General features: G+C 42.2%; 1 protein-coding gene across 8 annotated transcripts in view; it reads left to right on the top strand.

The window, feature by feature from the left end:
* Nucleotides 1–12052, top strand: part of EP400 (E1A binding protein p400) — a 601391-nt gene that overhangs the window by 345140 nt on the left and 244199 nt on the right. For all 8 annotated transcript variants that reach the window (XM_069215336.1, XM_069215331.1, XM_069215335.1 and 5 more), the window contains 3 exons: nucleotides 4790–4986; nucleotides 6409–6520; nucleotides 9356–9499. In XM_069215336.1, coding sequence (XP_069071437.1) covers nucleotides 4790–4986; nucleotides 6409–6520; nucleotides 9356–9499 — 453 coding nt within the window. The remainder of the gene's footprint in view (nucleotides 1–4789; nucleotides 4987–6408; nucleotides 6521–9355; nucleotides 9500–12052) is intronic.

The raw sequence follows: 12052 nt of genomic DNA, 5'->3' as shown, positions 1-12052 counted from the left end.
GGGCAGGACGGTCGGCATCTATCTTTTGAGTGAAGCCAGATCTGCCAACCAAGGGCGGAGGGCTTCTTTGAAGCACCCTGCCTTGGAATGCAGATTCTTACTTAAATTTTTTGGGTGGGGTGTGTAAACATGTCTCACAGAGGAGGCTTTGTTTCTGACTGCCTAGAGCGAAGGCTCTGATCCTAGCTGTCAAGAAGCATGTCTGGCTAAAACTAGTCAGTCTGCACACTGGTAGTTGGTAGGTGTTCAGGAAGCAGCTCTAAGGTGCCCTCCAGGGGCACGTATTAATAAATCCATCACTGGCATCAGTGAGGGTTTATTAATATGAGATGTTTGATACCAAACATCCCTATTTCAGTGAAGCCATCATGTTGCTGGGGAACTCGCATGGACCAATGTGTGCAGCGCATGTACTTAAAATGACTTCTCTGTTCATTCACTATGTCTAAGACTCGACAAACACATAGCAGGGGCATATCTGCTCGACAGATATGCCCTCATATGTAATATAATGCACCCTGCCTTAAGGCTGTGAGGCCTGCTGTAGAGGTGGCTTACATATATGGCACGTAGTGTTAAGGGACGGGGCACACAGGTTGTGTGCCAAGTTGTGTTTTCACTTTTAGCTGTACCAAGACACGCAGCCTGCAATGGCACTCAGTCTGCATGTGCTAGGTTAAGGTTCCCTGAGGGTGGTGCAAACCATGCTGAAGCCCTTGGGGACCCTCTTTGGTACGCATGCCCTAGACACCAGGGGGACCATTTACTGGGGAGTTATTAGGGGGGCAAATGAATTGCCAGTTAAGGAACAATTGTACAGTTTTAGGGAAATAGATCTGGCACTGGGCACCTGTTTAGCAGGAAACCAGTGCACTTTCAGTCAAAATTGCATCATGTGCCATGCAAAAAGTGGGTGTGGCCATGTCAAAAAAGGGACACTTCCCTACAGGGTCAAGCTGACCTCATGCAGGACGCCAGGAAAGCATTTCCTCTCAGTCCATCTCCCCCACAGCATCAGCCCCCAAGCCACTTCAATTACCCTCTTCAGTGATTGTCTTGAACCCGTTCTGATTCTGTGTGCGGCTTCAGTGATGGTGTCGATATAGTACTTTGCCTTGGCTGATCTGATGAGCTCTCTGTTGTTCACAGAGGGAGTTCAGTATCCTCAGGTCGTCTGGAGTTGTGTTTTTATTATAGTTTCTTTCCTGTCTGCAGGTTTAGAGTTTGTAGGTCTTTAAAGTACCATGGTACTCAAGGTTATGACTTGCACTTGCATGTTTTAGTTGCTGCACGGATGTTCACATGGTTTTCCAATTTTTTTGTAAAAATTGTTTAGAAGGTTGCTGGGGGGTTTGACATGAAGTTGACTGGGCAAGATCAGTCAAAATAGGGGGTCAATGGAGAGGTCCTTGAAACTTTGTAAGGTTTTGTCTTTTTTTGGGATGACCTTAGTGTGTTGTGAAGATGCTGAGCAGGGAGGTGGGTGTAGAGAGGTCGGTCCAGTCCAGGCAACGGGTATCGGTGGTTTGCATTGGGTTGTTGGTGATGTTGATTAGAAAAGCGTCAGGATATGGCCCTTGGAGTGCGTGGGAAATGTGGGCACGGGAATTTATTATTCAGTTTCTTGGCTGCTAACAATGCTAGTACGTCTCTTGCAGGTTCTTGATTCAAACGACTGGCTAAATCAGTTGGTTTATAGGGAAAGGATGATTTAAGTGTGTAAACATTCTTGACGAAAGAGGGTCTCGAAATTCTTCTAAAGGGAGAATGAGAGGATGTACTGAGAGAAGAGCTTAGCCAAAAAACATACTTAATTACGTTCTCGGTCTAAAATGCTTGGTACTGGCTCTTATGTTTGAGAACTTATGAAGTTGAACAAATACGGAAACAAAAAGTTAAGACTGTCGTTCTTCATTGTACATGTCCCCTCTTGTTGGAATATAATGCCCTCGGCTCTCAGGATGTGGTTTACCTTAGTAAAGACAACTAGCTTCTCTCGTTATCACCTAGATAAACTGTGGAAGGTCTGCACAGTACAAGTCTCTTATTGTCAGAAATGGGGTTTTCGATGAACAAAGCAAAGAGGTGTTTCAGTCTCGGACTAGATTGGACTACTTATGAGTTACCTTAGACACCGTCAGACAAGAATCAATACTTTCACTTATAACTTCAATATTTATATCAGTCTCAATATTTTATTGCAAAGTCAGTAAAAGGCATAACAAACAAGCAAATGATTAAACACTGTTCCAAAAATAAATGATTAAGAAACTGGATTAAAAACAATAGTTATTGTTTAATCATACTGCGTTTTGCATTTTGTCCATTCAATGTTCATTGTTAAAAACAAAAGATTGCAGTGTTGATTAGATGTACATAATCTGTTCATTTTAAACAAGATTTAGATTTACAAAACACGTTAAACGGATTTAGAAGAAATTTTGTGGTCAGGATTTTGAGACCGGCATACCAGTAGCATGCACCATGAATTTGACAAACTTGCAGCTTAACTCTGTATGCTCACCATTCAGGCTCTGAATTATTGCTGTCTGCTTGTTAGTAGAGACCCATATTGGCCCTAATATCATCCTACTCCCAGCTTTCTTCTGACCAAGACTGAACCCCCTTAAGAAGCCATAGAAAAAAGACAGTTGTTGGAGTTGGGTTGCTCTAAAACTATTTAAGCAATCACTTTTGCAGACCACCTCAGTAGCTTTACACTTCTTGCCTCTGCACATTGAGGTCATGCTGCTCACCCCTGCTTTGGTTTTAGCAATCAGAACGCATCTAAAGGACCTCACTAAGCAGTGGCGTTAGTTACAAATAGAGAAACCCTTGCACATCATTGTATTACACTCAGAACCCTTGCGCCAATTCTGAATTCCTTCCTGCTGAGAGGAAGGCGGGTCTGGTCTTGACACACCACATAATCACAATATTCCACATAAAGAAGGAAAATTGAATACAGTTCCTCACAGGTACTTCAAGCGCAAGACAAAATTCTGATGGATACTATAACCACAGATTATTCACCTTAGAATACTCCCCAGGCAGCAAAGTGGACCCGGAAGTGATAGAGTAAAGTCTCATGTGAGCACAATTCTTGCGTGCTCCTGATGTCAGTTCCTTTCTTTCCACGCCTTCTGATGTGGGCTGACAGATGGTAAAACCTCCAGCGGCCCTTACTCAGTCAAGCCATCAGAGGAGCATGTCACTGGTGGAGACGAAGAAGTCTCTGCTTCTGTCCTGTTGAAGGTCCACCTGGCTTTAAATGAGGGGGCAGACCTTCAGGACGACAGAAAGGGTATTCTACTGTGGCAGAGTACCCTTCCCTCCACACTCTAAATCATGCACCAAGGTCATCTCTGTTTCATTCTATGCTGACACTGACGCTACCAGTGCCAGTCAATGATCCATCCCATGGCAGTCTCTCACCCCCGACCCAGACCTATGTCACACTGAAATCACAAAGGCACAGCCAATGGTTAAACAGCTGGAAACTGAATAACCCAATACTAGTTGAGGTTAGTAGCTAAAAACCTTTCCATTAAAGAATCAAAGTAAAGTTCATGAGAAGCATGAAGCAATTTAATAGCACACAAAGCTTCAGTTCAAGAAGTGAAAACCTTTTCTTGTGAGGATGACTGAAGTTCTCCCTCTTACTTCAGACACTTTTGCTCAGTTTTGAGCATGCAACAAAAAAACACTGTTTGCATCACTTTACACTCCAGGAGATGGGACACACCAGAGAATGTCATACATGGTCATTTTTGCTCCAATCAACAATATTTTTAAAACAAACTCCATGAACACGTGCCACACATCTAATCTCCAGACAAAGGGTGCACCTTTATAAGTAGGCTTTCCCATGCACAGTGTTTACTTGATGATTTTTTTTCCTTATGGAAGTCTCCGGAACAATATATTTGTCCTTGTGAAACCCAAGACCTCTTATTCTTTATCTGTTAATCCATGTTCATCTATCTTTTTTTAGGGTCTTAGGTGAAAATACTTTCTGACCAGGATGCTGAAATTCAGGAGAGTGCTTATTCCTCAGTGTTTGCCTCCTGCTAAATATTGACAGGTTAATACTGTATTGTGAGCTTGCTAATCTATGTAGGTTAAGTGCTTAGAAGATAGTTTTACCTGTAAGTTTAATGTTTCTGGTGGATGATTTTATATAGATGTATATTTACCATTCAGAGTTGAGTACCATGCTATCCATAGCCTGTGTCAAAAGGAAACAAAATGTTGCCTCAGCAGATGTTTTGACGAAGACAAAATACAACTTCAGTGAATGTGAATAGAATTAAACTGCACTCTAGTGTTCCCAGGTTCCCCCTCCTCTGATGGTAGACATAGTTAAATCGGGTTATGTTATGCAGGTTTATATTGCACGTGGCTGCCTCGAAAAAGGTTACTCAGTGCCCTAAATGCAGACAGCAAGAAGATAGTCAAAACAGCCAGGTCTTAAGCTGCTTTCTGAAACAGAGATAGCTGACGTTGCTTCGCAAGCTGGTCTGTAGTATATTCCATAGGCCTTTACCCAGAACATGGAAAGAGCTTCCTCTCTGCTTGGCTACTTTAAAATAAGGTATCGCAGCAAAACTGCGGTCTGACAATCTTAGATACCTCTAATCAGGTGCATCTATGGAGGCTCCCTGTTGTTAAACTGTTGGTAGATGTCAGTGAAGTTGACTTTTAAAAGCAGTGTTGGGTGAAACGGTAAAATATTGTTTTCTTTTTCAGTATTTCATACTTTTGTTTTTTCTTTCCGTATTTCGTCAAGGACCTCATAAAAAGCTTCAATCGTAACAGGCGCTACTTCTGCGCACTTCTCTCCACGCACAGTCGCGCCACCGGGGCAGACCTGGTGGCTGCCGACACTGTTGTCTTCTACGACAATGACTTGAATCCAGTGATGGACTCAAAGATTCAGGAATGGTGTGATCGGATTGGACGATGCAAGGATGTTCACATCTACAGGTAAGGTTGACCTAATGAATGGAGAACGCTCAAACTGTACAACAGCTGGTGGGAAGGGATGTTAATTTAGTGTCAACAAGAAACTGACATTTTTAAGCTAAGGTTATTCAGAGTGAGGAAAACCAAGACCAACCCTTAGTGGCCATATTTAGACCAGGAGCCCCTTGTCTTTAAAGCACCATTGCAGGTTCCCGACAGCATCACAAGCAGTGTGTCATTTTTCAGTGTGATGTAAAATGTATATAAGTCTTAGAACAACTGTCCTTACTAGGCAGCCTTGCAACAAATCCCTCTGTAAGAAATGTAAATTTGCAAATCTCTTTGCACTGTGGTAATTTTTTTTTTTTACCTGGGCAAAGATAAATTATCCTTGTATCAGTTTAAATTATTCTATAGGAAATTGGACTTTGCTGAGAACACGGCAGATTTGATATATGCTGCAGGTGGAATCTCCATTTTTTAATAAACCTCTTTTCGCAGATGATTTCACATTCTGTGCATACGTTTGCTAGATGGAGGTGAAATTGCTTTGCGTTTATTATAAAAAGTTTTCAGGTGAGGTGACCCTTACCCACATGAGCATTGGTAATGAGACATCTCTGTGTTATTAAAATGGAGCTGTGACATTTCTCACGCTCTGTCATCTCCAGAATCTTTTTTTTATTCCATCATGTTTAGTGGTAACACTTAGTTTAAGGCCGCTTAACAATAAATAGTGGGGGGAAAAGCAGTTTAAAGTAGTACTGATTGTCTGGACATGAAATAGTTTTTTTTTTTGTTTTTTTTTGCAACTGAGCAAAGCAGGTTAAGAGAAAGGCCTGCTTTTTTCTCATTGTGGGTTTCTTGGAGTCTGTTTCCCTTCGATAGTCAAGCACAGCGTTTATAGTTAATGTCCACCAAGGGCTTGTCAGATTGCAAGTGCAGAGCCCCAGCAGGTTAAGGCCAGGCACACTTCAGTCCCAGGAGCAGAAGCACTGGGCCTAGTGTAAAAGGGCTGAGCTCAGTGTGTGTGAAGCTGGTGAGCCAGCGATCCTTTCAGAGGAGGTGATGCACGCCTGTGACCTTGATCAACCTGAGCCCTGCAGGAATAGAAACAATAAAAGCTTTTATGTATGTCGTATTCCGCTTATACCAGAGGCGTTTTTCTGTATTGTTAAATCTAATGTTATCCTTGTTTAGTTTAGGGCTTAAGATTGTAATTTATAATGCCAACTGTTTCTAGAAAATTGCTTGTAAGGTGCATTCATAGCTTTATTGATTCAAATAATTATGCAGATTTCCTGCTCAAGTCGTGGTTATTCAGATTTGATCTCTTTATCCGTGATTTGATTTGTGGGGTCATAGACCTCTGGACTCACAGCCAGGTTGAGCTTTATTTTGTACTAAGCCCTCCTTTTTTCATACACTCCTTTGCCTCACCAGGCTCGTAAGTGGCAATTCCATCGAAGAGAAACTTCTGAAAAATGGCACCAAAGACCTAATCAGGGAAGTCGCAGCTCAAGGCAATAATTACTCCACTGCGTTTTTAACACAGGTAAGGAGAGGTCATAGAGATGCGTCTTCATGAATGAAATGGTTCTTTCATCACCTGCAGAAGAAGCAAAGCCCTCTAATTTTAAGTACCAGTTCTGTGTGTACTGTGCATGAATCAGCTTATATATTCCAATTTTCAGTGCATTGTAACTACCAGTTAGGAGTTAGACTTCTCACCCAGGCTCCTTGTGCCAGCCTTCTGGACCATGTCTCACTTAAAAGTGCTCCCAGAGGAATTATTTAGATATAGTATGTGTACATATTATACAGTCTTCAATTAATGAATAAGACAACTCCGTACTGTTAAAATCCAATATATTACTCAATAGGATTCAGGAAGTTCAAAATCATGTACAACAATTCCAACAAATGTCCATTTCAGAAACAACAAAACTGTATATAACCCCTCTAGATCATACGATTGAATCCCATCTGCAGATCCAGGATGGAGCTATAACCCTCCTCATGACACAGTTCTGCACAATAATTGCCTGGTTTTTAGTCCCAGTTCAAGCAATATCCTGGACTTTCAATTCAGCTTGTCAAATGAGAAGGTAATGTCGAAGTTTTGGCCTTTAGTGGCAGTCAAAGGTCCGTCAGACCATCATCAGGACTCAGTGTTGTTAAATAATACAACAGGTTGCAAAAATAGCCTCTGTAGCAACACACTGGGAACTTCAACCTACAAGCCCAGGTAAACAAATCTTTCAAATATTGGACCGCCAGCGTCTGTCTCCATCCACATCCGCTCAACACATGCGAGTCAGAATCTTCTGGCCCAGGCTTCATGTATTGCGGATTTTTTACCTATACACATTTCTAGATAAGAACATTAAAAAATAATTTTCTCATTGGTTTTGACTGAGGCCTTGCTCCTCTTTATCACTTACATTGAGTCACTTTCACAGTGGCGTTTTTGGTGAAATGGCTGAAGAAAAGGGAACATTTTACAAAGATCTGCTTTTAGTACAGTATTTGTGTAGCCTTAGTGCTTGGCATTCGTTTTTCTTTCTAAGTGTGATAAAGGGATAGTCCAATTTAGTTCAGAAGTTGTATGCATCCCTCTTTTTATGTCTGATGTCCTGGTATCATGAGTTAATATGGATATAGGAAGATCTAGCTTTATGTAACCCACAGTATTTAATTATATTTAAACCTCTTACACGTGCAGCCTAGTCAGGGACGATGGGGCTCAGTGCAAAGCACAAAGTAACAAACACTGATACATTGATAAATACAAGAAAACTATCCCAACTAAAAAACAAAACATATATCAGAACAGTTGATTAGTAAATAATAGAAATATAAATTAAAAATAAATAATAATGTTTGTTGAGACTGCAGTCACAAGTGCTTTATGTAGTTGACATTATATAGCTGTGCCCTACCTGCTGGTACTTCTGTTGTCAAACGTCTAAAAACCAGACACTCAGTGAGCCCTGGCAGGTTTCATTTCTGTGTACGTTCTGCTCTACTGGCAGCTGTTTCAGCACAGACATTCTTGCTTCCTTTATCTCATCCTCTTATAAAGATACCGTACACAAATGTGAACGTAAGGAACTGTAAAATGTATACATTAAACTTTTATAATGCAAACGTAGCTCTGGAAGCAAAGACGTGGCGTCTGTTATTGAGACTTAGGCAACGAAATGAGGTCATGTATCTCAGGTGCGGAATACATCTTTACACAATTATGTTGCACGTTCATCAGCTTTTGTGTACCACTGCTGCACTGTGTGGTACAAGTGTGGTTCCCAGTATAACGTAAGGTAGTAACAACAGCAAGCAAGAAAAGAGAACAGCATTCGGCAGTGGTAAGGCATAAGGATATTGTTAAATTAGGTAATACAGGAGAGACTATTTGATCTTTAGAGCTGTTGGAAATGAGTTCAAGGAAGTTGCAGCTCCTCACAAAAACTGCTGCTTGGCTTGGGTCGTGTAAAACAAGCATTGATTTGCCGCAAGCAAAGCTTTATTTAACATCAGATGAGCAGCATATGTTGAGGTGTTCTTTGCTCAGATATAACATTTTTGGCAGATTATGAAGGTTTCTGCCCTTTTTTATCATAAAAGACAATGAAACAGCACAATTAATTAGTACGTCTATCAGTTAATGGCTCCCAATTTGAGCGATGCAACTAGGATATGGGAAGAAATTATTAGCTACAACACCCTGGATAGGAGACTCATTCACAGTCCTAAGTTTCCACAGTATTTATGCAGAGATATTGAGTGTCCTGGAATGAATGGCTGAAGAAAATAAGCTCTTAAAAATTAAAAAACGCATTCCTGTAGATGGCTGAGAATGCTATTCGTAATGATGGGTGCAATACAGCTAAGACTTTTTCTTATTGGTGCTGTTTCAGATGTGAACTCGCTCAGCTAAAGTAGATTTGGGTACATTTCAGTTGGCTCTGATGTTTTGGTGATGTTTGTGAAGTAGCATCTAGATTGTCTCATGCATGGGACTTTGCAAAAAAAATAAAAGAGGGGTTTTACTAAAAACATTGACTCTAAACTTGTACCACTTTTGAAATGATAGATAGCTCAATATGTGGGTGAGGCACAACAAATCTGTTCTCACTTCCAGGTGCATAAAGCCATCTCTAGTGTGAGCTAGATCCCAAAACATCACCTTAAACATTCTGAACTGATTATGTTGGGACCCTCTGTTGCTGTTAGGAAAAAAAAATTAAGTCATAGAGAAAATTAGACCTATTTACAATAGAAGAGTTTCAAAAGCAGCACCAGGCACTATTCAGTGACGTTTTAAGTCGAACATTGTGTGCTTCGATTGCTTCAAAAGTTTTATCCAGAGGTGTTTTCTGTATTACAGCAAACCATCCAAGAGTTGTTTGAGGTGTATTCACCCCCAGAAGACTCTGGTTTCAGGGTTAAAGCTGAGGAGTTTGTTGTCCTTTCTCAGGAACCTTCTCCCACTGATACGATTACTCCGAAGGTGGCACGACCATTTATAGAGGTAAGAAAAATGAACCCCAATAATGCTTTCACTTGATCTGTGTAACAATAGAAAATGTTGAAATATTTACATTGCTGTGCGACTATGGAGAGACCATTGTATCCGAAAACAAAGAAGAACATGAACCCTACGCGTAGCTCAGTCGCACCCAAACAACACACCAAATCTATCACATTGCACTTCCTAAAACACCGTATCATCTTGTAGGCCAGAATCTAACCCTAAAACACTCAGTTCTAACCATTTTTTTATTCTTAGAATGCTTAAATTATTCATAACGAAGGCAGAACACTTTCCAATGATTTCCCCCTTCTCTGTTGAGGTTTTTGTGGTTACCTGTGAATTTTATGGTGCATGCATATAGATCTTTAGGACTTGAATTTTCATCATTGCTACTCAGAAATAACTGTTATGAAAACATTTCATATGTTTTTATTTTCACTTGTGCCAAGGTTTACCTGGTTGCACGTTTCACCTTGCCTCATCCACAAGTCCTGGCCAATAATTGGCACCGTAGTAAAAGTGACTTACCTGCTTCTTACGTAGGCGTTACTGTTCACATCCTAAATTCGTCAAAAGTTGTAAATTTGGTCTGTATATTACTGAAATTGGATTCATATATAACATAAGAAGTTTAAATGGACTTGCAGAGATGTCGATTGAGCTGGATATTAAAAAAAAAAAGTGTCAGACGTGTTTTTCAAACAAAAGCAAGATTTCAGAACACCTAATGCTCACGGTGTTTTGCAGGTTCGAGAACAGCATCTCATGAGTATTGTAGGAAGTTGGCTCTGTATGTGCTATTTCAAAGTAAGGAATAGCATGCACAGAGTCCAAGGGTTCCCCTTAGAGGTAAGATAGTGGCAAAAAGAGATAATACTAATGCTCTATTTTGTGGTAGTGTGGTCGAGCAGTAGGCTTATCCAAGGAGTAGTGTTAAGCATTTGCTGTACATACACATAGACAATAAATGAGGTACACACACTCAGAGACAAATCCAGCCAATAGGTTTTGTTATAGAAAAATATCTTTTCTTAGTTTATTTTAAGAACCACAGGTTCAAATTTTACATGTAATATCTCATTTGAAAGGTATTGCAGGTAAGTACTCTAGGAACTTTGAATCATTACTTTAGCATGTATACTTTTTACATAAAACACAATAAGCTGTTTTAAAAGTGGATACAGTGCAATTTTCACAGTTCCTGGGGGAGGTAAGTTATTGTTAGTTTTAACAGGTAAGTAAGTCACTTACAAGTTTCAGTTTTTGGTCCAAGGTAGCCCACCGTTGGGGGTTCAGAGCAACCCCAAAGTTATCACACCAGCAGCTCAGGGCCGGTCAGGTGCAAAGGTCAAAGAGGTGCCCAAAACACATAGGCTTCAATGGAGAGAAGGGGGTGCCCCGGTTCCAGTCTGCCAGCAGGTAAGTACCCGCGTCTTCGGAGGGCAGACCAGGGGGGTTTTGTAGGGCACTGGGGGGGACACAAGTCAGCACAAAAAGTACACCCTCAGCAGCGCGGGGGCGGCCGGGTGCAGTGTGCAAACACGCGTCGGGTTTCCTTCAGTTTTCAATGGGAGACCAAGGGGTCTCTTCAGCGATGCAGGCAAGGGGGGGGCTCCTCGGGGTAGCCACCACCTGGGCAAGGGAGAGGGCCTCCTGGGGGTCACTCCTGCACAGAAGTTCCGTTTCTTTAGGGGCTGGGGGCTGCGGGTGCAGGGTCTTTTCCAGCCGTCGGGAAATGGAGTTCAGACAGTCGCGGTCAGGGGGAGCCTGGGGATTCCCTCTTCAGGCGTCGCTGTGGGGGCTCAGTGGGGACAACTTTGGTTACTCACAGTCGTAGAGTCGCCGGAGGGTCCTCCCTGAGTTGGTTGTTCTCCACCAGTCGAGTCGGGGTCGCCGGGTGCAGTGTTGCAAGTCTCACGCTTCTTGCGGGGAGTTGCAGGGGTCTTTAAATCTGCTCCTTGTAACAAAGTTGCAGTTCTTTTGGAGCAGTGCCGCTGTCCTCGGGAGTTTCTTGTCTTTTTCGAAGCAGGGCAGTCCTCAGAGGATTCAGAGGTCGCTGGTCCCTTGGAAAGCGTCGCTGGAGCAGGTTTCTTTGGAAGGCAGGAGACAGGCCGGTAAGTCTGGGGCCAAGGCAGTTGGTGTCTTCTGTTCTTCCTCTGCAGGGGTTTTTCAGCTCAGCAGTCCTTCTTCTTGTTAGTTGCAGGAATCTAAATTCTTAGGTTCAGGGGAGCCCTTAAATACTAAATTTAAGGGCGTGTTTAGGTCTGGGGGGTTAGTAGCCAATGGCTACTAGCCCTGAGAGTGGGTACACCCTCTTTGTGCCTCCTCCCAAGGGGAGGGGGTCACATTCCTATCCCTATTGGGGGAATCCTCCTTCTACAAGATGGAGGATTTCTAAAAGTCAGAGTCACCTCAGCTCAGGACACCTTAGGGGCTGTCCTGACTAGCCAGTGACTCCTCCTTGTTTTTCTCATCATCTCTCCTGGACTTGCCGCCAAAAGTGGGGGCTGGGTCCAGGAGGCGGGCATCTCCACTAGTTGGAGTGCCCTG

This window comes from Pleurodeles waltl, chromosome 11 (assembly GCF_031143425.1).
Source record: "Pleurodeles waltl isolate 20211129_DDA chromosome 11, aPleWal1.hap1.20221129, whole genome shotgun sequence".
NCBI lineage: Eukaryota > Metazoa > Chordata > Amphibia > Caudata > Salamandridae > Pleurodeles > Pleurodeles waltl.
The sequence above is the reverse complement of the archived record's forward strand: the minus strand, read 5'-3'. Positions and strand labels throughout refer to the sequence as shown.